Below are 21,653 nucleotides of genomic sequence, written 5' to 3' on the forward strand. Positions count from 1 at the left end.
CAAAGCATCCAGGAACGTGCTTTGGATTCCCGCGGCGAGGGGCGATGGGAGAAGGTGTGGGTTTGCCTCGGGACGGAGCGCGCACTCGCTTACAAGCTCCAAACCTGGGCGCGGTCGCTCTGAGCGCGAGGTCCCGAACCGAGTCCCGCGCTCCTCTAGGAGCCCGCGAGCGCCCCCGCCCCTCTCAGGCGCCCAGGCCGGGGCCGCCCGGATCCTACCCCGCGGCACGCACCCCTGACCCGCCCCGCCCCCCGGCGGCCGCGAGTGGCGGGCGGAGCGCTAGGAGAGAGGCGCGCTGGGCTGTGCGGCGCCGCCTCTCCTCGGTGCCGGGGGAGGGACGGAGGGGCCAGGCGGGAGAGAGAGAAAGCCCGACCGACCGGCTGGCCGAGAGCTGCATGCAACCGGTGGGAGGCCGGGCCGACTGGGGCTGGGGCTCGGGCGGTTTCTCCGCGGATCCCTGGCGGCGAGCGCGGACGGCCCGGAGGCGGCGGCTCTGAGCTGGCAGGCGGAGGGTTGTCTCCCGCGCCCGCCTGCCCTGCTCGGTCCGAGGATGCGGGGGGGCGATGCCCGGGGCCAGGGACGCGCTCTGTCACCAGGCGCTGCAGCTGCTGGCCGAGCTCTGTGCCCGCGGGGCCCTGGAGCACGACAGCTGCCAGGATTTCATCTACCACCTGCGGGACCGCACCAGACCCCGGCTCCGCGACCCAGGTGAGTGCCGCCGCCGCTGCCCGGCGCGACCCCAGGGCCCTGGACTGGGAGTTGGGGCCGCGCCAGGGCCTGAAGCAGGGGAGCGAGGCGGACTGGAAGGAGGAGGGCGGGTGACCACCCAGCTAGGGGAGGGGACCAGGAACCAGCGCACCGTGGCCTGATGCTGGACCCGGGCGGGAACCCCGGCGGAAGCTGCTGCGTGGAGGCCGAGTCCGGGTGGGTTGTTGCGAGGTTGGAGGGACCACGCCCGTCACCTGCGCTCGGGTCACCGGGGCTCCTGGGGGCGGCTCCCGAGCTCGGAACCCTGCGCGCCACTTCCCCGGCTCTGCGCTCCGGGCGAGGAGAGGCCGCGGCGGCCTCGCGAGTCTAGGGAAGGGGGACGAGGCCAGAGGAAACTCTGGGAAGTTGGGAGTTGGGGACGGCCCTGGGCTGTGGCTGAATCCCACCGGGCGCCTCTCACCCTCCCCCCGGAGCGTCTATTTCCTTTTCTGTCTGGGGTAAGAAGGGCGGGGCGGGAGCCGACGCTGGGCCGGGGGCTGGGAGTTCCAGGTCCCGGGCAGCCGGGCCTGAACCCGTTCCTCCAGGTCTCTCCTCGTGGAGGCGGCCTGGGCCTGGGCGCCCGGCTCGCCCAGCTCCCGCTGCCGGGCACACGGAAGTCGAGGGGCTCACGGGTCATGCCTTGTGCACCTACAGTTATTCTTAATGAAAGTTTAGAAGCTCCTAACTTTGGAAAGTTCATTTATTTTGGCCTTTGACCAATTAAGGTTGGAAGAGGAAGTTTTAGTGGAGCCGTTTGCTTTTCCGCAACGGTCCTGGGTCTCTCGCATCTTCTCATCCACTGCCGGTTATTGGAAAACACATTCCTTACAAATATTTACTTGAGATTCTTCTCACCTTGAGGAGTAATTTTCTCAAATAGTCTCTCGACCTCAGTACTAAAAAAAAAAAAAAGAAAGTATAATGTAGTTGGGTTGTTAAAGATGGAGTAAGAAAATGGTGTTTCCCCTAATATTCCTGTGTATAAAATACTTGAGCTATTGGTGTGCAAATTATCTAGTATGAATTTTCCTCATTTTAAGCCAATCCATTACATAAAAATCCATTTACCCAAGGGTAAGTTAGAGAATTATTTGCTTCATAAAGAGGTCTACTCTGAGCCTGACTTAAATAGCATTTCCTTGATAATATATCCAAGATAGGTCTGTGGGATGAAGAGAAGTTATCTATTAAAAGTTTATATCAGATTTTCTCTACTCAAAGGCTTTAAAAAAAAATAGATTATTGTTTCCCCTTGCCTGTGGTTATATTAATTAAGTGTATGGGATGGTCACTAATGTGTTACTTCAAAGTGGAGAATTAAGTCAAGAAATGCTGTTGATTGCATATCATTTCCCCAGGGGTTTAATGCCCAGCTTTTGTGTGGCTCCTTGCTGGACTGATGTGCTACCCAGACTGCAGACAGGAAATGACAGCACTTGATTCAGGAACAGGGGGCCTGGGATGATGTCCTCATTGGAGGAAAACTTCTTTCCTTAGCAGGAGAAACAAGGAAATTATCTTGCTTGCTTCATCCAAAGCTAGTGTTAAGTGTTGAAACGTGTCACGTCTTTGCCTGTGCCTGTGCCAGGAGTCCCCATCGTTAGCACGCATAAGCAGTCCTCTGTGGGTTCACCAGAGAAGACAGATGAGGCCTCTCGCTGAGTTGAATGTTTAACATGCCATATCTTTTTGTCTGATTTTTGTGCCTCTGCTCCTTTTAATCTACAAGCTAGATCCCATGTTCTTAGGTTTTTTCCTCAGCCCCTGCACTCAGAAGCCCTTACAAAAGTCATGTCTGATTCCTTGGCTGAGAAATAGCCAGTGATATAGAGTATGCCATACTATTCTTTGAGTTCCTGAAAGCACTGCTCTGTTATCTCAAACTAGGGTATAGCAGTTTTGAGGTAGCCCAGTGACCCTCTGGATCTTTGGTTTATGGTCAGGAAGTAGCCTGTTGATGAGGTAGGCGGGGGAGGGGGACTGTGAGTGCAAGATCAGAGGAACTGAGACTGAAGCCCCTATCCAAGGTACACCCTCTTCCAGGGCCCTTCAGCTCAGGCCAGAATCTCTCTTCACTCCCCACCTTTCTCTCTTTACCCACATTAATTCTTACATCAAATGCATTTATCTCCATCCCTTTAAAGCTGTTTGGTTGTCCAAGTCAAGAGTTCCTTTCATTTCTGAGCCTTAAACGCTGAGTGGTCGGAGTAGCTGCACTGCCCAAAGCTGTGAATGGTACCCATGCTGCTGCGTAGGGGAACCAGAGCAACTCCGTACAGCAGCAGTGCTGGTACGTGGGTCCCTAGAGCAGGTCATCTCTGTAGTGGGGGACTTCCTTTTCTGTAAAGGAGCCCACTTGAATGCCATGTTTCAGTTTTTTCTGCCCATTGTCTGTCCCAGACTACCCAGTGGTAATTAGGTTTTCTCAAGCTCAACTGAGGAACTTTGGCTTTGAAAGGAAAAAGAGATATAATTCCCTGTGGATAGCTGAATGACATTGCGTGTAGTATGTTTGTTCATTTTTCCAGAGGTGGGATAAGCCTGGGTCACAGACCAGTGGGCCATTAGAAAGGTTATTCTTTGCCCAGGTGACTGCAGTGCTCTGATGTGGGAGTACAACTCTAGTCTTCCCTAACTTGGTATTAAGAGAGAATTTAGTGAAAATGTGATTAAAAAAAAAATAAGGCTAAGTCATAAATTGAAACTTGAGTGTCTCATCCAGTCTTTCATCTGTACCAACTATGGAAAGTAAAGTGTGGGTCTTTAAGCGGAGGGTGAGCATTTTTCCATAGAGAGCAATTAGAATCCCATTAGGTGTCATTATGTTGTTTCCATATATTGGCAATGCCAGGCATTAACTTGTGAATTTCAGCAAATAGCCTTCACAGCAGAGAGAAGAAGAAGTGCAAAGGTCCTGAGATAGAAGTGTCCTTGATGTTATTCAAGGAATAGTTGAGTTCATGGGTGGCTGGCACAGAGCAAATAAGATAGAGAATGTCAAGAAATATGATTAATGGTTAATGGAGGGGGAAGATCATGTAGGGTCTTCTAAACCATTATAATGGCTTTGGTTTTTACTCTGAATAAAAAGGGATTGAACAGAGAAGTGGCAACCCTTTGACTGCTGTGTTGAGAAAATACTGTTGAAGATCAAGGGAAAAAGATAGGGAAACTTGTTAGCAGGCTATTCTAGTAATCCAGACAAAGGGGATAGTATGCACAGTTTGAAGATACAGTGGTCAGATTTGTTGATGGAATGGATGTGAGAAGTGAAAGAAGAGGAGTTAAGGATGACACCACGGCTTTTTTGACCTAAGCAGCTCCATTTACTTATAAGACTTTAGGAGGAGCAGAGTTGGAAGGAAAATAAGTTTTTATTTTATTAAAATTTTTTGTTCACTAAAGATTTTTTGTACTTATTATATATGCAATATCTTTTAGTTAGTTCCACAGTGACCTGAGGCATGAACATCTTCTTTGATGTTATCAGCTGGTCAGTGCTCATACTTTGTAACTGGGGACTACACTCTATCTCCTCAAGAGGGCCTGTTGATTTTAGGAGAGTAGTTATTACTAAAAGGTCTTTTCTTGCATGTAATGAAAAGCTCTGTTTCACTTCCACTCATTGATCTTGATTATACTTATTTCAGTCAAAAAAGAATTCATCTCCTCTCCGTTTGGCTGTTATGGGGTAGTGATTGTAACTTTTCTCATCCTGTTGTTGCCACATCTGGAAAAGAAAAAGAGGATTGAATCAACTCATTTCTAGGTTTTAACTATATTTTATAATTTTCTTTGTAAGTCTGTTCTTCTGAAGGGTGCCAACCACATCTGTGCCAAGCACTTTATGTAGGTCATTTCATTTAATCCTCATAACGTCTTCTAAGACCTTGCTGCTCAACGTGTTCAGCTGTGCACCAGCAGCATCAGCAGCATCTGGGAGCTTGTCAGAAATGCAGACTTTCAGGCCCCCCTCCAGACCTACTGATGTGAATCTGTGTCTCAACAGGATCCTCAGGTAATTCATAGGCACATTAAAGTTTGAGAATCATTTTTAAAAGAGATTGTATATATGAATAAATTGAAGTGCAGAGAGCTAAACTAGCCCAGGGCCATGGGTTTCTTTGTAAGAAAAAGAGAGTCAAGTCTAAGTCAGAGTAGCTTCTAGGTGAACACATCACATATTCTAAGTATCTAGGAGTTACTGTCAATGAAAATTTCCTAGGTTATTTTTTTCATTTAAATGTCCTATCTCTATTCTGTTTTTCTATAATGGATTTAATCTCTAATTGTAGGTTAAATTCTATGCAGTTATAAAGATTTTCCTCAGTATTTTTACTTTTACTTTTTAAAATTAAAATGTAGTTGATTTAGAATGTTAAGTTAGTTTTAGGTGTGTAGCAAAGTGATTCAGTTTTATACACACACACATATCTTCTTTTCCAATTTTTTTCTATTTTAGTTGTTATATTGATTATAGTTCCTTGGGCTATATAGTAGGTCCTTGTGTTTATTTATTTTTACATATAATAGTGTGTATCTGTTAATCCCAAACTCCTAATTTATTCCTCCCTCTTTAGTTACCATAAGTTCATTTTCTGTGTGAGTCTGTGAGTCAATTTCTGTTTTGTAAATAAGTTCATTTGTATCTTTTTACAATTTCTAAAAGATTGCACATATAAGTGATATTTGTCTTATATGTGATATCATATCATATGATATTTGTCTTTCTCTTTCTGACTTACTTTACTTAGTGTAATATTCTCTAGGTCCATCCATGTTGTGGCAAATGGCATTATTTCATTCTTTTTCCTGGCTGAGTAGTATTTCATACTCTGTGTGTGTATGTGTGTGTGTGTGTGTGTGTATACACACCACATCTTCTTTATCCTTTCATCTGTTGACGGACATCACTCAGTATCTTGGTCATGAATTCTTTTATTCATGATACTAGTTTTCCATTGATATTCCAGCTCAATTCATATTTCTTTTTTGCAAAATTAGGAAAGATGGTATCAAGGCAGGCACTTTGACTGTTACCTTGTACAGTTACCACCCAAATCAACTAACTGATTCTTAAATTTCTTTTGACAATATTACCCCCAATTTTTATTTTGAGGACTCTTTAAAAATATCATGAGAATCCATTATATTCACTCAATGTAGGGGAAAAAAAGAACAAATTGAGAAAATCATGTCCAAATTATTAAAAGGCCAGAAAGTGGAACTGTCATTAATTAATGTTACCTTACATTTATTTAGAGTGAAGTAACTTATTAAAAGATGTACGTGTAAAATAATAATTAAATATAGTTCATAATGAAAAATTTCCAAAATAATCACTGAGATTAAACATTGACCTTAATTCAGAGTTTCAAAGAAAGTCAACGGAAAAATCAGCCTTAAAACACTGAATTTTTATGAATAGACATTGGTGTGATTATGCACAATGGGATTAATTTTTAAAAATTAATGTTAATTGCAATCAGGAACTGGAGAGTCTTATAAGGAATGAGTGACATATTGGATGCACAATCTGTGAAGATTTAATTTGCATTTACTTCAGTGACATTTTAGGGCTTCTTCATAAATATTTTATTTAAACAAGTGTGTTTTCATCTCCGTGGGACTCCTCTACATGGATCAGTGAGTGCTTTAGTCATGAGGTAATTTTCAAGAGGGAAAAACAAAAGCAAATTCTGGTAAAAGCATCATAGGCAGCTTTGTGGCCAGCCACCTCTTTCAGAGTAAACAATGAAAAGCACACACTTTTTATGTAGGCTAAACTTTCAAGGAAAAGTTAATCTGACACCTAAGGGAAATCACCCTAACATTCCCTGTTATGTATAGAATATGGGCATTGCTTTCACTGTAAAAGCATACTGGCTCTTTCGTGTTAGTGTGTGTATGTGGACTTTCTCATACGGTTGGCTTAAAAAAATATATATATCAGAATCCCTTCCTAAGTGACTTACTTGAGGAAACTAACAAGTTCCAGGGAAAGAGAAGAGCTTAATGAGAGGCACCAGTGGGAGGGCAGTCTCATTTTCCAAAAGACAACTCTGGAGTCTGTATTTCTGCTTTCTAAATGAAATCACATTTGAGCCATAAATGTTTACCACTTAAAGTGTTTCGTTGGGCTGGCTCAAAGTACGGCTTTAAACCAAGGCAAACTCCAACAGCTAGATTCTGCAGGTCTTGAAATATTCCTCGTGCATGTATTTTATCACACAACAACTTTTATACCAACACTGGTAGAACTGCATTCGAAAGAAAAAAAATCTCCCCCAGGAAATCAAGATGACGAAGTGGAATAAGCAAGAACTTTGGAATCAGAATCTGGTCCTGCCCTTACTAGTTTTATGACCTTGAGCAAAATATTTAATTCTTCACATTGTTCGGGGCTTCCCTGGTGGTTCAGTTGGTAAGGTATCTGCCTGCAATGCAGGAGACCCAGATTCGATCCATGTATAAAATGGGAGTGGAGGGCTGTTACAGCACAGCACCCCGAGTAAATGCTCAAGTGAATGCTCAGTAAACGGATTTGGTGGTGGTAGTATCATCTGTCCATGATTCCCTCAGCTGCTGGATCATCGAAAAAGCAAGAGAGTTCCAGAAAAAGTCTACTTTTGCTTTATTGACTACGCCAAAGCCTTTGACTGTGTGGATCACAACAAACTGTGGGAAATTCTTAAAGAGATGGGAATACCAGACCACCTGACCTGCCTCCTGTATGCAAATCAAGAAGCAACAGCTAGAACTGGACATGGAACAACAGACTGGTTCTAAATCAGGAAAGGAGTACATCAAGGCTGTATATAGTCACCCTGCTTATTTACCATCTATACAGAGTACATCATGCGAAATGCCGGGCCGGAAGAAGCATAAGCTGGAATCAGGATTGCTGGGAGAAATATCAATAACCTCAGATATGCAGATGACACCACTCTTATGGCAGAAAGCAAAGAAGAACTAAAGAGCCTCTTGATGAAAGTGAAAGAGGATAGTGAAAAAGTTGGCTTAAAGCTCAACATTCAGAAAACAAAGATCATGGCATCTGTTCCCATCCCTTCATGGCAAATAGATGTGGAAACAATGGAAACAGGAAGAGACTTTATTTTTTGGGGTTCCAAAATCACTGCAAATAGTGACTGCAGCCATGAAATTAAAAGACACTTGCTCCTTGGAAGAAAAGCTCTGACCAACCTAGACAGCATATTAAAAAGCAGAGACATTACTTTGCCAACAAAGGTCCCTCTAGTCCAAGCTATGGTTTTTCCAGTAGTCATGTATGGATGTGAGAGTTGGACTCTAAAGAAAGCTGAGTGCAAAAGAATTGATGCTTTTGGACGGTGGTGTTGGAGAAGACTCTTGACAGTCCCTTGGACTGCAAGGAGATCCAACCAGTCCCTCCTAAAGGAAATCAGTCCTAAATATTCATTGGAAGGACTGATGCTGAAGCTCCAAAACTTTAGCCATCTGATGGGAAGAACTGACTCATTGGAAAAGACCCTGATGCTGGGAAAGATTGAAGGCGGGAGGAAAAGGAGACAACAGAGAATGAGATGGTTGGATGGCATCACTGACTCGATGGACATGAGTTTGAGTAGGCTCCGGGAGTTGGTGATGGACAGGGAAGCCTGGTGTGCTGCAGTCCATGGGGTCACAAAGAGTCGGACATGACTGAGCAACTGAACTGAGTGATGATGTGGGTTTGATTCCAGATCAGTACAGTAAAATGAGTCACATGAATTTTTTGGTTTCTCAGTACCTATAAAAGTTATGTTTACACCATTCTGTGATTTCTTCAGTGTACAATAGCACTATGTCTTTAAAAAGTACATAATTTAAAAATATTTCATTGCTAAAAGATGCTAACCATCTTCTCAGCCTCCAGTGAGTCATATTTTTTGCAGTAGTAACCTCAAAGATCACCAAAACAAATATAATAATGAAAAAGTATGAAATATTGGGAGAATTATCAAAACATGACAGAGAGACATGAAGTGAGCTAGTGTTGTTGGAAAAATGGCCTGATAGGCTTGCTTGATGTGAGGTTGACACAAACCTTCAATTTATTTTTTAAAAAATGCAGTATCTGTGAAGTGCAATAAAGAGAAGCACAACAAAATGAGATAAGCCTGTAATCATTCATAGACAAAATTTACTATTTTACTTTTTTGTAAACTTAGCATTTTATCACCACTTATTAGCTCTATGACCCTGTACAGTTATTCAGTCCCTGTGTCTTAGTCTTCTCATGAATAAAGTGGAGTGCTATTACCCAAGCAAAATACAGGATGCCAAGGTATTCAAATTGTTCAAAATTACTCAAAGTCAAATTTGAATTTAATATAAATAGCAAGTATCCATTGTTTATCTGAGATTCAAATCAAATTGGGCATCTTACATTTTTATTTGCTAAATATAGCAACCCCACCTTAGTATCTATCTCTTAACACATGTGAAATACTTATCATAGTACCAGGCACATAGTAAGTGCTCAGTAAATATTAGACATTGTTACTACTATTTTTATCATTTTTCAGTGATGAACAATCATTATCATATAATTATTGTCATGAATATATACATATATTCCAAAAGGTAGGTAAGTCTTTTTTTACTTAACCTTTCTTTGGGGTTATTTCTAGCATCTGATTTTTCCTTTCTATAAATAATATTTTATATCTATAGTATCCCACTCTCTTTTAAGAAAATTTCTTAATAATTAATCATCACCGATGGATTCCAATTGCTTTCCAGCATATCTAGGCCAGTTAGCACTGCTACCTGTCAACAGTCAGTATACTACCATTGGGAGGTACAATGCAACAAAAGGTGGCTAATTCAACACGTTTTGAGTGCCTACCTGGTTGTTGTTTCAACTTGAATTTTTTTTGTTGGTAGTGAATGTCTTTTTAAACCAGTTTATGTTTTCTGTTATGTGGATTTTGTGTGCTTATTCTCTACCATGTATAAATATATGTTTTGAGACTCCTAATGTATTTCTTACCAATTTGCATTAGTTGGATGATAAATATTCTGTCAAATTAGCTTATAGAAGCAGTGTATAGTCAGTGTACTCAGGTTGTCTGTCTATACTCAATCCATTCCACTAGACTGCCTTTTAAAATGTTATAAGTCCATCAAGAAATGGAAATTCTTTGTAACATTCTTCCCATGCAAAGTGCCTTTATTTATGTGAGGTATGAAAAAAATTGTTATGTAACTTGAATCTCTTTTTCCTTCCCCCTGTTCAATCTCCCCCAGGACTGTAGCCACATGATCTGATCATTGTTCTAATTAAGTTAAATTAAAAAAAAAACATCCATTGAGTGCCTCTTAAGTGCCAGGTGGACTTTCCTGGTGGCTCAGATGGCAAGGAGTCTTCCTGCAATGCAGAAGAGCTGGGTTCTGTCCCTAGGTCTGGTAGATCCCCTGGAGAAAGAAATGGCAACTCCTTCCAGTATTCTTGCCTGGAGAATCCCATGGACAGAGGAGCCTGACGGGGCTGTAGTCCATAGGGTTGCAAAGTGTTGGACATGACTGAGCAACTAACACGAAGTGCCAGGTACTAGGTTGGGTGTCACTGGTTCGAAAATACATTAGACATAATTACTGCCCCTGAAAGTGAAGAGGAACTGAAAAGCCTCTTGATGAAAGTGAAAGAGGAGAGTGAAATAGTTGGCTTAAAGCTCAACATTCAGAAAACGAAGATCATGGCATCCGGTCCCACCACTTCATGGGAAATAGATGGGGAAACAGTGGAAACAGTGTCAGACTTTATTTTTCTGGGCTCCAAAATCACTACAGATGGTGACTGCAACCATGAAATTAAAAGACGCTTACTCATTGGAAGGAAAGTTATGACCAACCTAGATAGCATATTCAAAAGCAGAGACATTACTTTGCCAACAAAGGTTCGTCTAGTCAAGGCTATGGTTTTTCCAGTGGTCATGTATGGATGTGAGAGTTGGACTATAAAGAAAGCTAAGTGCATAAAAATTGATGCTTTTGAACTGTGGTGTTGGAGAAGACTCTTGAGAGTCCCTTGGACTACAAAGAGATCCAACCAGTCCATCCCAAAGGAGATCAGTCCTGGGCGATCATTGGAAGGACTGATGTTGAAGCTGAAACTCCAGTACTTTGGCCACCTCATGCGAAGAGTTGACTCATTGGAAAAGACTCTGATGCTGGGAGGGATTGAGGGATTGGGGGCGAGAGGAGAAGGGGACAACAGAGGATGAGATGGCTGGATGGCATCACTGACTCGATGGACATGAGTCTGGGTGGACTCCGGGAGTTGGTGATGGACAGGGAGGCCTGGCGTGCTGTGATTCATGGGGTCGCAAAGAGTTGGACACGACTGAGCAACTGATCTGATCTGATCTGATGGAACTGAGAAGGCAATGGCAACCCACTCCAGTACTCTTGCCTGGAGAATCCCAGGGACAGGGGAGCCTGGCGGGCTGCCGTCTGTGGGGTTGCACAGAGTCAGACAGGACTGAAGTGACTTAGCAGCATGGAACTGAGAAAGCAATAATTACAATTGATAAAGATCACAAGGGAGACATGTACTGGATACAGTGTGGGAAAAGAGAGAAGTAATTATTCAGTGGATCTATAGAGAACTCCTGGAGAAGTTGATTCTTGGGTGGAGCACTTTGCTTGGAATGTGTAGGGGAGAAAGACATTTTAGAAATTTACGAACATTATAGGATGAGAGAGAATGGGTCTTTGGAAATAGTAAGTGAAGCGTGTGTTGGGAATGTTGAGAGTTGAGCCTGCTCTAGTAAACACTAGTTGTCAGATCATGGAAGTCCTTGTTTGCCATTGTCAAAGTCCCACAGAGGACTTGGGCTGGAGTACTCTGCTGCAGGTATCTTGAAGGAAGTACAGTTTAGAGTGATGAGCCCAAAGGATCCCTTCTCAGCAAAGTAGTTTGGAGATTTGAGGATGGGGCAAGTTCTGTGGGTGCACATCTCAAGTCTTCCTAGTTCTCATGGGAAAAAAGCTGGTGGTGATGTTCCTCCTTACTGAGTTAGGGTCCTAACAGATTAGAATCACTGCATGGATGATTACCTATTCAGATCCCCAAATGTGTCACCCTGAAACTCAAGTGTAATTACCTCATCTAGTTGTAAAAACTGCCTTTAGCAAGTGTAGTCATCTGGTTCAAACATCTGGATTTCAGATAAAATTTCAGACTGTGCCAACAGTAACATCTTGCTTCCTTGCCTGTTTATTTAATAATGAAAAAGCAGTGTGTTCAGTTGCATTGCAGTCATTCAGTTTGAGGATATGCACAGTCTGTTTTCTCTGATGTTATAGGGCCGTGAAGGGAACAAGCATGGCAAGCCTAGTGCCTACCAAGCCATGCTATGGAGATGGTGGTTTATTCTATACACAGGGGCTGCCAAGAGGCCAGTACAGTTCTTTAAATGAAATGAATGCCCTTAGGCAGGTCCTACACTTTTCCACTTTTCGTATCGCCCCACCTCCCCTGTGCCACACACACAAATTGAGTTTGCATTAGCTGCAGCACTGCACACCAACTGAAGAGTTTTAAGCTGAAAACTGAGGTGAGCAGATTTGTCCCCTGATGAGATGACTCTGGAGGCAGGATGAAGGTTGATTGCAGAGATTATGATTAGAAATGCCATTCATTTACTCATCAAACGTTTATTAAACCTCTCCCAAGTACAAAGCTCTATTTGAGGTATTGTACACACCTAGGTACCTTGATACAGTATTGTACATACACTAGGGAATCAAACAGAATATAAAAAGCTTGGCTTATGAAATTTACAGGTTGACTAGAGGAAAATACTATGTAAATAAGCTAATTACAGAGTATGTTAGCTACTGATAGTGCTAAGGAGAAAAATAAAGCATGGAAAGAGCATAGGTGTGGGAACTAAAATAGCATCACTGAGAAACTGATGTATGAGTAAAATCCAGAGATGTGGGAGCAAGATGTGCACATATCAGGAGGAAGAGCATTCCAGGCAGCAGAATAGCAGGTGGAAAGGTCCTGAGGCAGGTGCATGCTTGGTATGTTTAGGTATTAGCTGGGGGCAGTGGGACTGTGGTAGAGTTGGCAAGGAAGAGGAAAGTTTTAGGTTAGGAAAATATTATGTGCAAATGTAATTGCAGTTTTGGACCATGAATTTTAAATCATTTTACCTAGGCTCAAACACATCTTTACTAATCAAAGTAGGAACCATTACAATCAGCATATTTTTGCCAATAATATGTAAGTTTGACCATTCCTGTAGAGTAAAAATCCATGCTTTGAGATTCAACAAACTCTTGGAAAGCATTTTCTGCTTCCTGCTGGTTGTAGGAGTGTTTTCCTGCAAAAAGTTGTTGAGTTGCTTAAAGAAGTGGTAGTCAGTTGGCAAGGGGTCAGGTGAACATAGCGGATGAGGCAAAACTTAGTAGACTAATTCATTCAACCCCTGAAGCATTGGTTGTGTGACATGCAGTTGGGCGTTGTCATGGAGAAGAATTGGGCCCTTCCTGTTGACCAGTGCTGGCTTCAGGCATTGTAGGTGCATCTCATTGATTTGCTGAGCATACATCTCAGATGTAATGATTTTGCTTTGATTCAGAAAGCAAAAAAAGTGGACCAGATGGGCAACAGGCCACCAAACAGTGACCATGAACTTTTTTTGGTGCAAGCTTGGCTTTGGAAAGTGCCTTGGAGCATCTTCTCAGTCCAGCCACTGAGCTGGTCAGTGCTGGTTGTCATATAAAATCCACTTTTCATTGCACGTCACAATTTGATTGAGAAATGGTTTGTTGTTGTTGTGTAGAATAAGAGAAGACGATACTCAAAACGGATGGGTTTTTTTTATCTTTGTACAGCTCATGAGGCATCCACTTATCAAACTTTTTCACCTTTCCAATTTGCTTCAAATGCTGAATGAATTTTACAGTGGTTGACGTTGAGTTCTTGAGCAACTTCTCATGTAGTTGTAAGAGAATCAACTTTGATGGACCTCTCAGTTGGTCATTGTCAACTTCTGATGGCCAGCCAGTGTTCCTCATCTTCAAGGGTCTCACCTCCTTTGCAAAACTTCTTGAACCACCACTGCATTATATGTTCATTAGCAGTTCCTAGGCCAAATTTGTTGTTGATGTTTCAAGTTATTTCTGCTGCTTTACGATCCATTTTGAACTCAAATAAGAAAATTGTGCAGATTTGGTTCTTGTCTCCCATCATTTCCCTAGTCTAAAATAAACATAAAATACACAGAAAGTAATAAATTATTAGTAAAAAAAAAAAGTAAAGTGAGAAATGCACATTTAAAAATGTGTAATATAACCACATTTATTTAAGAATGTATTCCAATATCAAATGGCACATTTCAACAGTACAAAAACTTCAATTACTTTTGCATCAGCCTAATAGTAGTTGAGATCAGAGAAGTGATGTCATGCTGATTGAGGCCCTAGAAGCTACTGCCATTTTTACTCAGAGAAAGATGGGAAGCCATCAGAAAGTTTGAAGCAGAGGAGTAATAATAACTGAGTTAGGAATGGAAAGGATCACTCTGATCAGCATATAGAAAATAGGCTGTTAGAAGGGTGGAATCAGGGAGAGCAGTGATGTGGATGGTGTGAGAGATGATGATAGCTTAGATCAGAGTGTTAGCATTTGAGATGGTAAGAAGTGGCCAGATTCGAGGTAGCTGGAAGGTAGAGAAATAAGTTTGAAGGGAAAATTGGGAGCTCAGTTTTGGATATGTTAGGTTGGAAATGCTTATTAGAGTGTCAAGTAGGGAACAGACTAGGAAGCCAGACTTAAAAGTGTGTGAGAAAGATGACTGTCCTGGAGACACAGATGTGAGAGTTGTAGATTTGGCGGTGATATTTAAAAGGAATCATCTGGGAAGGTGGTGGTGCCTAGAGGTGAGAAGAGGACTGAGTTCTGGAACTCTCCAATATTAAAAGGATGGAGAGAAAATGAGGAACCAGCAAAAGAAGTCTAAGAGACCAGAAGATCCAAGCAAGAATATTGACCTGAAAGCCAAGATGAAGAAGAAATTGTGTGAAAGAGGAAAAAGTAAACATCTGTGTCATATGCTACCATTAGGTCAAGTAGAATGAGCGCTGATCACTACCACAGCAGTTAAGTGACGTAGGAGTCATTGGTCATGAAGTTGATTAGCCATTATCATTGAGAGGTGAGAACAAGCCAGACTGGAGTGGCCTTAAGAGGAATTGATGGGAGAGGAATTGGGGGCAATAAAAACAAAACAAACTACTCTTTAAAGTGTTTCTGTAGACAAGAGTAGAAAGAAATGAGTTTGTAATCACTGGTGAGGAAAGTGAGATTAAGGGTTTTTTTTGTTTGTTTGTTTTTTCTTTTTAATTTTTTAATTGAAGGGTAGTTGCTTTACAGAATTTTGTGGTTTTCTGTCATACATCAACAAGAATCGGCCATAGCTACACCCATGTAACCTCCCTGCCATCTCTCTCCCCCTCCTATGCTTCAGCCTGTCATAGAGGCCCTGTTTGGGTTCCCTGAGTCATATAGCAAATCCTCGTACCATATGTAAAATAGATAGCCAAAGGGCTTTTGTTTTTATTTAAAGTTAAAAGAGATAACAGCACTTAGGTGAAGGGAATGATCTGGTAGAGAACAAAAATTCATGGTATAGGATAATGAGGGGAGACATACTGGAGGGATATCCTTGAGTGGGCATTGGGATATGCTCCTGGAGGTCAAGGAGCAAGTCTAGACACACACACACTATCAGCATAAAGATGACAGTTAAAGCTGAGAGATTAGATGAGTCTACCAAGGAGTAACTGAAGATAAAAGAAGTCAAACAACTAGTTAGAGGTAAGGGAGGGAGAAGGAACCAACAAACGAGATTGAATAGCAAGTAGGGTGGGAGGAAAATCAGGAGTGTGGTGGCCTAGAAGTGCAGAAAGTATTCCTAGGAGGATGGCATGAGACCTTATGTGAAATGCAGCTGGTGGGTCAGGTATGTTGAAGACCAAGGACTGCTCATTGCATTTAGCAATGTGGTAGTTCACTGGTGACCTTGAACTGAGTGGTTTTGAAGTGGGGATAGGTGAATAGAGTGGGTGAAAGTCTGATTATAGTCTCTTTAAGAGATTATGAGAGGAGAGAAGTTGAAGAAAGAGAACATACCCTGCTTTTTTGTTTCACTGTGAAGGAAAAGGGAGGAGAAAATGATTCAAAAGATGGTTTGTAAAGAAAGAAGAAAATAATTGTTGGTATGCTGGAGAGATGTTAAAAATGATGCAGAGGGTTGAACTGCCTGAGTGATGTGTTTGAGTTGGTGTGTTTTTCAACCAGTTCATTTGTTGTCAAGGAAACAGGGCAGAGTATGTGGTCCCAGGTGAGTAGGTTGGTATGGAATCTTATAGAATTGTCTTCTGTTTGCTCTTCTGTTATCAGTGAAGAAAGAGGCTTCAGGGTTACCATCTGAGAGTGAGAATGGGGTAGAAGATGCTGAAAGTTTGAAAAGAGTGAAAGGTAGAAATAATAGTCCAGGAGGTAGGAGATTGAATGGATTAGGGAAGTAGAGGGTGCCTGCCAGACAACATTAAGGACCCACTTGAAGGTGGTGCTTGTGAATTTAAAATGATATCCATCAGCATGGATATAAGGTTTTCTCTCACCGCGTGCAGCTGTGTCTGTACAGGCATGAGGTGACGGGAGCAGCCTTGTGCTTATGTATGACAATGAAAGTGTGGCAAAAGAATTGACAGTATATAGATAACCTACTGAGTGGGAAAAGATATTTGCAAATGATATGACCAATAAGGGGTTAATAGCCAATATATTGGATTGGCCAAAAAGTTCATTTGGGTTCTTCCAGAAGATGTAACAGAAAACCCCAAATGAACTTTTTAAGCCAGCTCAATATATAAACAGCTTATATAACTCAACGTCAAAAAAACCTGATTAAAAAATGGACAGAAGACCTCAGACATTTTTGCAAAGAGAACATGCATGCACAGGGCCACCAGGCACATGAAAAGGTGCTCAACATCACTAGTCATCAGAGAAGTGCATATCAGAACCACAGTGAGGCATCACCTCATGCCTGTCAGAATGGATAGCATCAAAATGGGCATACATGACAAATGTTGATGAGGATGTGGGAAAAAGGAAACCCTCACAAACTGTTGGTGTTGGTGGGAATGTACAGTGGTGCAGCCACTGTGGAAAACAGAATGGAGGTTTCTCAAAAAGCTAAATAGAAGAACTACCATATGACTCAACAGTTCCACTTTTGGGTATATATCCAGAAAAGAAAACACTAGTGGGAAAAGATTGCTGTACCCCTGTGTTTATACCAGCATTATTTACAGTAGCTTCTTTCAGGTATGGAAGCAACCTAAGTGTCCATCAGCAGACACATGAATAAAGAATGTGCATATATATACACAGGAATACTACTCAGTCATAAAAAGGAATGAAATGTTACCATTTGCTACAACATGGATGGACCTAGAGGGTGTTATGCTCAGTGAAATTAGTTAATCAGATAAAGACGAATACTCTTTAAGTTATCACTTATGTGTAGTATCTAAAAAATACAGCAAACTAATAAATATAACAAAAAAGAAACAGATGCATAGATATAGAGAACAAACTAGTAGTTACCAGTGGGGAGAGGGTAGGAGAGAAGGGCAATATAGTGGTAGGGGATTTAGAGATACAAACTATTAGTTACAAACCAAGCCACGGGATATATTGTACAATACAGGGGACAAAGTCAATATTTTATAAGGCTATAAATGGAGTATAGTCTTTAAGAACTGTGAATTACTATATTGTATACCTGTAATTTATTTAATGTCCAGGTGTGCAAGGTGGATTTAGAAAAGGCAGAGGAACCAGAGATCATATTGCCAGCATCCACTGGATCATAGAAAAAGCAAGGGAATTCCAAAAAATATTTACTTTTGCTTCATTGACAATGCTAAAGCCTTTGTGTGGATCACAACAGACTGTGGGAAATTCTTAAAGAGATGGGAATACCAGACCACCGTACCTGCCTCCTGAGAAGCCTGTGTGCAAGTCAAGAAGCATCAGTTAGAACTGAACATGGAGCAATGAACTGGTTCAAAATTGGGAAAGGAGTACATCAGGGGTGTGTATTGTCACCCTGTTTATTTAGCTTATGTGCAGAGTACATCATGTGAAATGCCGGGCTAGATGAAGTACAAGCTGGAATCACAAGATGATACCACGCTAATGGCAGAAAGCAAAGAAGAGCTAAAGAGCCTCTTGCTAAAGTTGAAAGAGGAGAGTTAAAAAGCTGGCTTAAAACTCAACTTCAAAAAAATAAAGATTATGGCATCTGGTCCCATCACTTCATGGCAAATAGACGGGGGCGGGGGGGGCGGGGGGGGATGGAAACAGAGACAGATTTTATTTTCTTGGGCTCCAAAGTCACTGTGGATTGTGACTGCAGCATGAAATTAAAAGACACTTGCTCCTTGGAAGAAAAGCTATGACCAACCTAAACAGCATATTAAAAAGCAGAGACTATACAAAGGTCCATATAGTCAAAGCTATGGTTTTTCCAGTAGTCATGTAGGGATGTGAGAGTTGGGCCACAAAGAAGGCTAAGTGCCAAAAAACTGATGCTTTCGAACTGTGGTACTGGAGAATACCCTTGAGAGTCCCTTGGACAGCAGGGAAATCAAACCAGTCAATCCTAAAGGAAATCAACCCTGAATATTCATTGGAAAGACTGATGGCTGAAGCTGAAGCTCCAATACTTTGGCCATCTGATGGGAAGAGCTGACTCATTGAAAAAGATTGAGGGCAGGAAGAGAAGGGGGTGACAGGGGATGAGATAGTTGGATGGCATCACTGACTCAATGGACATGAGTTTGAGCAGACTCCCGGAGATGGTGAAGGACAGGGAAGCCTGGCGTGCTGTGGTCCTTGGGGTCTCAAAGAGTCAGACACGACTGAGAGACTGAACAACCATTTTTATAATGTTGTACACTAACTATATTTAAAAAACACGAAAAGACTTGAGGGTATATAAAGTGGAGTCGTTAGAATGATTGAATTTGAGGTTTCATCTAAGTAAGGAAAGTACAGTGGACACATGGTGAGTTGGGAATAGTGAAGAGGTGGTAGGGTTAGTGGACTGCAGGTGCTCTGGGGGAGGTGATTACTGGGAATGCAGTGAGGATGGAGCCAGACAGAGATTATAGAAGGTTACAGCTGCTCGATGACTGGGTCTAGGGTGTGATCATGGGAATGAGGCTGTAAGGCAGGGTGGGGGACAAGCGATTGGAGGAAGGGAAAGAACCAGAGTTTGGGAAGTATTGAACTAACCAAAAATTAAGACAGAAGTAGTGTTGGAGAGAGTGACAGGCCAGGAAGTAACCTGCACGAGGAATGTCTGCGATGAGGATGTGTAGGATGATACAGTGGTGCAGTTGGGTACCTGCAGAATCAAAGCTGGGGGATTTTAAGGAAAACACCAGAAATAGTAGACTCTTAGTATTTATCCAGGCAGAAGTGTTGAAGGGATATTTTAAGACAGTGGAGTTGGAAAACTGATGATAGATGTAAAAATGTTTTTAATTGGTTTTTTTAAGTTCATTTTTAACTGTATTAGGTCTTTGCTGCTTTGTGCCGGCTTTCTCCAGTTACGGTGAGTGGGAGCTACTCTTCGTTGTGGTTCATAGGCTTCTCGTGTGGTGGCTTCTCTTATAGTGGGGCATAGACTCTGCAGGCTTCAGTAGCTGCAGCCTACAGGCTCTAGGGTGTGTGGCCTTCAGAATTTACCACACAGGGTCTCGGGAGTCGTGACCCACGGGGTTTAGTTGCCTGAGGCATGTGAAATCTTCTCAGACCAGCAATTAAACCCGTGTCCCCTGCATTGGCAGGCAGATTCCTATCCACTGTACCACCAAGAAAGTCCAAAAAATATTTGCTTTATTAAACTTTATTTTGTATTGAAATGTGGCCAATTAACAGTGTTGTGATAGTTTTAGGTGAACAGCGAAGGGACTCAGCCATACATATGTATGTACCCATGTCTCCCCTAAACTCCCCTCCAATCCAGGCTGCTATTATAACATTTATATTACAAATATTAAGAGGTAAAATGGTTGGTACACTGATAAGAATTAGAGGAATCCTAATTTCCAAATTTCTGGCATAAGTACCTGGAAGATGGTCATGTGATTTATTAGGTTTACTGTTGGAGGTCCAGCAATTTTTGTGGGAAATAATACAATTATTTTTAAATCCTTGAAGTATAAGAATGTATTGAGATCTGATGCAGATGTCCAGGCAGATCTACCAGTCAACTGGTAGGTCATTGGGAAAAAGTTAGTGGAAATCAAAGAAGGTGAGGAAAGGTTGAATGCTAAGGCCCACTAGAAACTTATTTAAGAGTTTTGGAAAGTGATTCTTAATCCCAGCTGTGCATCAGAATCAATTGGGAAACTTTTGAAAACACAACTGCCCAGTCCCCAAACTGACTAAACCAGAATCTTCTGTAGTAACACCTAAAGTATCTCTACATGTGAGTCTGGTGTGCAGCCAGGGTTGCAAATGACATGCATTTATAGCTTTTATGGATTGAGATTACTTTTTACAGCCCCATTGTCAAAATAATTGCTCCAACCATCTGTATAAAACCATTATAAAATGTTAGGGAAGGAAATCTAAGCATGAAATGCCTTTACTAATATCATTTATCTTTTTTCCCCTTACCACAATAAGTTATCTCCCAATTATTAGTAAGTACAGCTGCTGTTGATGCAACTGATAATAAATTCTATAGAAAATTTAGTTGTAGGATGTGGCTGTAGCATTCTGGTGCTAACTAAAATCATGCTCTTCTTTATTGCTGCTGCTACTGCTAAGTCACCTCAGTCGTGTCCTACTCTCTGTGACTCCATAGACGGCAGCCCACCAGGCTGCCCCGTCCCTGGGATTCTCCAGGCAAGAACACTGGAGCGGATTGCCATTTCCTTCTCCAGTGCATGAAAGTGAAAAGCGAAAGTGAAGTCACTCAGTCGTGTCCAACTTAGCAGCCCCATGGACTGCAGCCTACCAGACTCCTCCATCCATGGGATTTTCCAGGCAAGAGTACTGGAGTGGGGTGCCATTGCCTTCTCTGTCTTTATTGCTAGGCATGTAATATGATTATCACTTATTTTTAATTTAGGATAAGTATACTGTAAATACGGAGAAGGCAATGGCACCCCACTCCAGTACTCATTGCCTTCTCCGTCTTTATTGCTAGGCATGTAATATGATTATCACTTATTTTTAATTTAGGATAAGTATACTGTAAATACGGAGAAGGCAATGGCACCCCACTCCAGTACTCATTGCCTTCTCCGTCTTTATTGCTAGGCATGTAATATGATTATCACTTATTTTTAATTTAGGATAAGTATACTGTAAATACGGAGAAGGCAATGGCACCCCACTCCAGTACTCTTGCCTGGAAAATCCCATGGATGGAGAAGCCTGCTAGGCTGCAGTCCACGGGGTCGCTAAGAGTCGGACACAACTAAGTGACTTCACTTTAACTCTTCACTTTCATGCATTGGAGGAGGAAATGGCAACCCACTCCAGTGTTCTTGCCTGGAGAATCCCAGGGATGGGGGAGCCTGGTGGGCTGCCATCTCTGGGGTCGCACAGAGTCGGACACGACTGAAGCGACTTAGCAGCAGCAGCAGCAGCAGCATACTGTAAATAAGGTCTGTAAAAATTCTAATGAGGCTCTGAGCTTAGAGAATGTGTTTGCTTGATTCCTATAGGCTATCAGTCCTTCTTTCCGGTATGTTTACTTCCCATCAGAAAAACCTGGGTAACAAAGAAATAGGCATGAATGACAGTATACATTAGAACCACTTGTGACACT

General features: G+C 42.2%; 1 protein-coding gene across 2 annotated transcripts in view; it reads left to right on the forward strand.

The window, feature by feature from the left end:
- The first annotated feature begins 293 nt into the window (after window positions 1-293).
- Window positions 294-21,653, forward strand: part of SYT9 (synaptotagmin 9) — a 218,757-nt gene continuing 197,397 nt past the window's right edge. The window contains exon 1 of one of the 2 annotated variants that reach the window (XM_027563174.1): window positions 294-708. In XM_027563174.1, coding sequence (XP_027418975.1) covers window positions 564-708 — 145 coding nt within the window. In that variant the 5' untranslated portion in view covers window positions 294-563. The remainder of the gene's footprint in view (window positions 709-21,653) is intronic. The other variant, XM_027563175.1, reaches the window with a different exon arrangement.

This window comes from Bos indicus x Bos taurus, chromosome 15 (assembly GCF_003369695.1).
Source record: "Bos indicus x Bos taurus breed Angus x Brahman F1 hybrid chromosome 15, Bos_hybrid_MaternalHap_v2.0, whole genome shotgun sequence".
In the NCBI taxonomy this organism is placed as follows: Eukaryota; Metazoa; Chordata; class Mammalia; order Artiodactyla; family Bovidae; genus Bos; species Bos indicus x Bos taurus.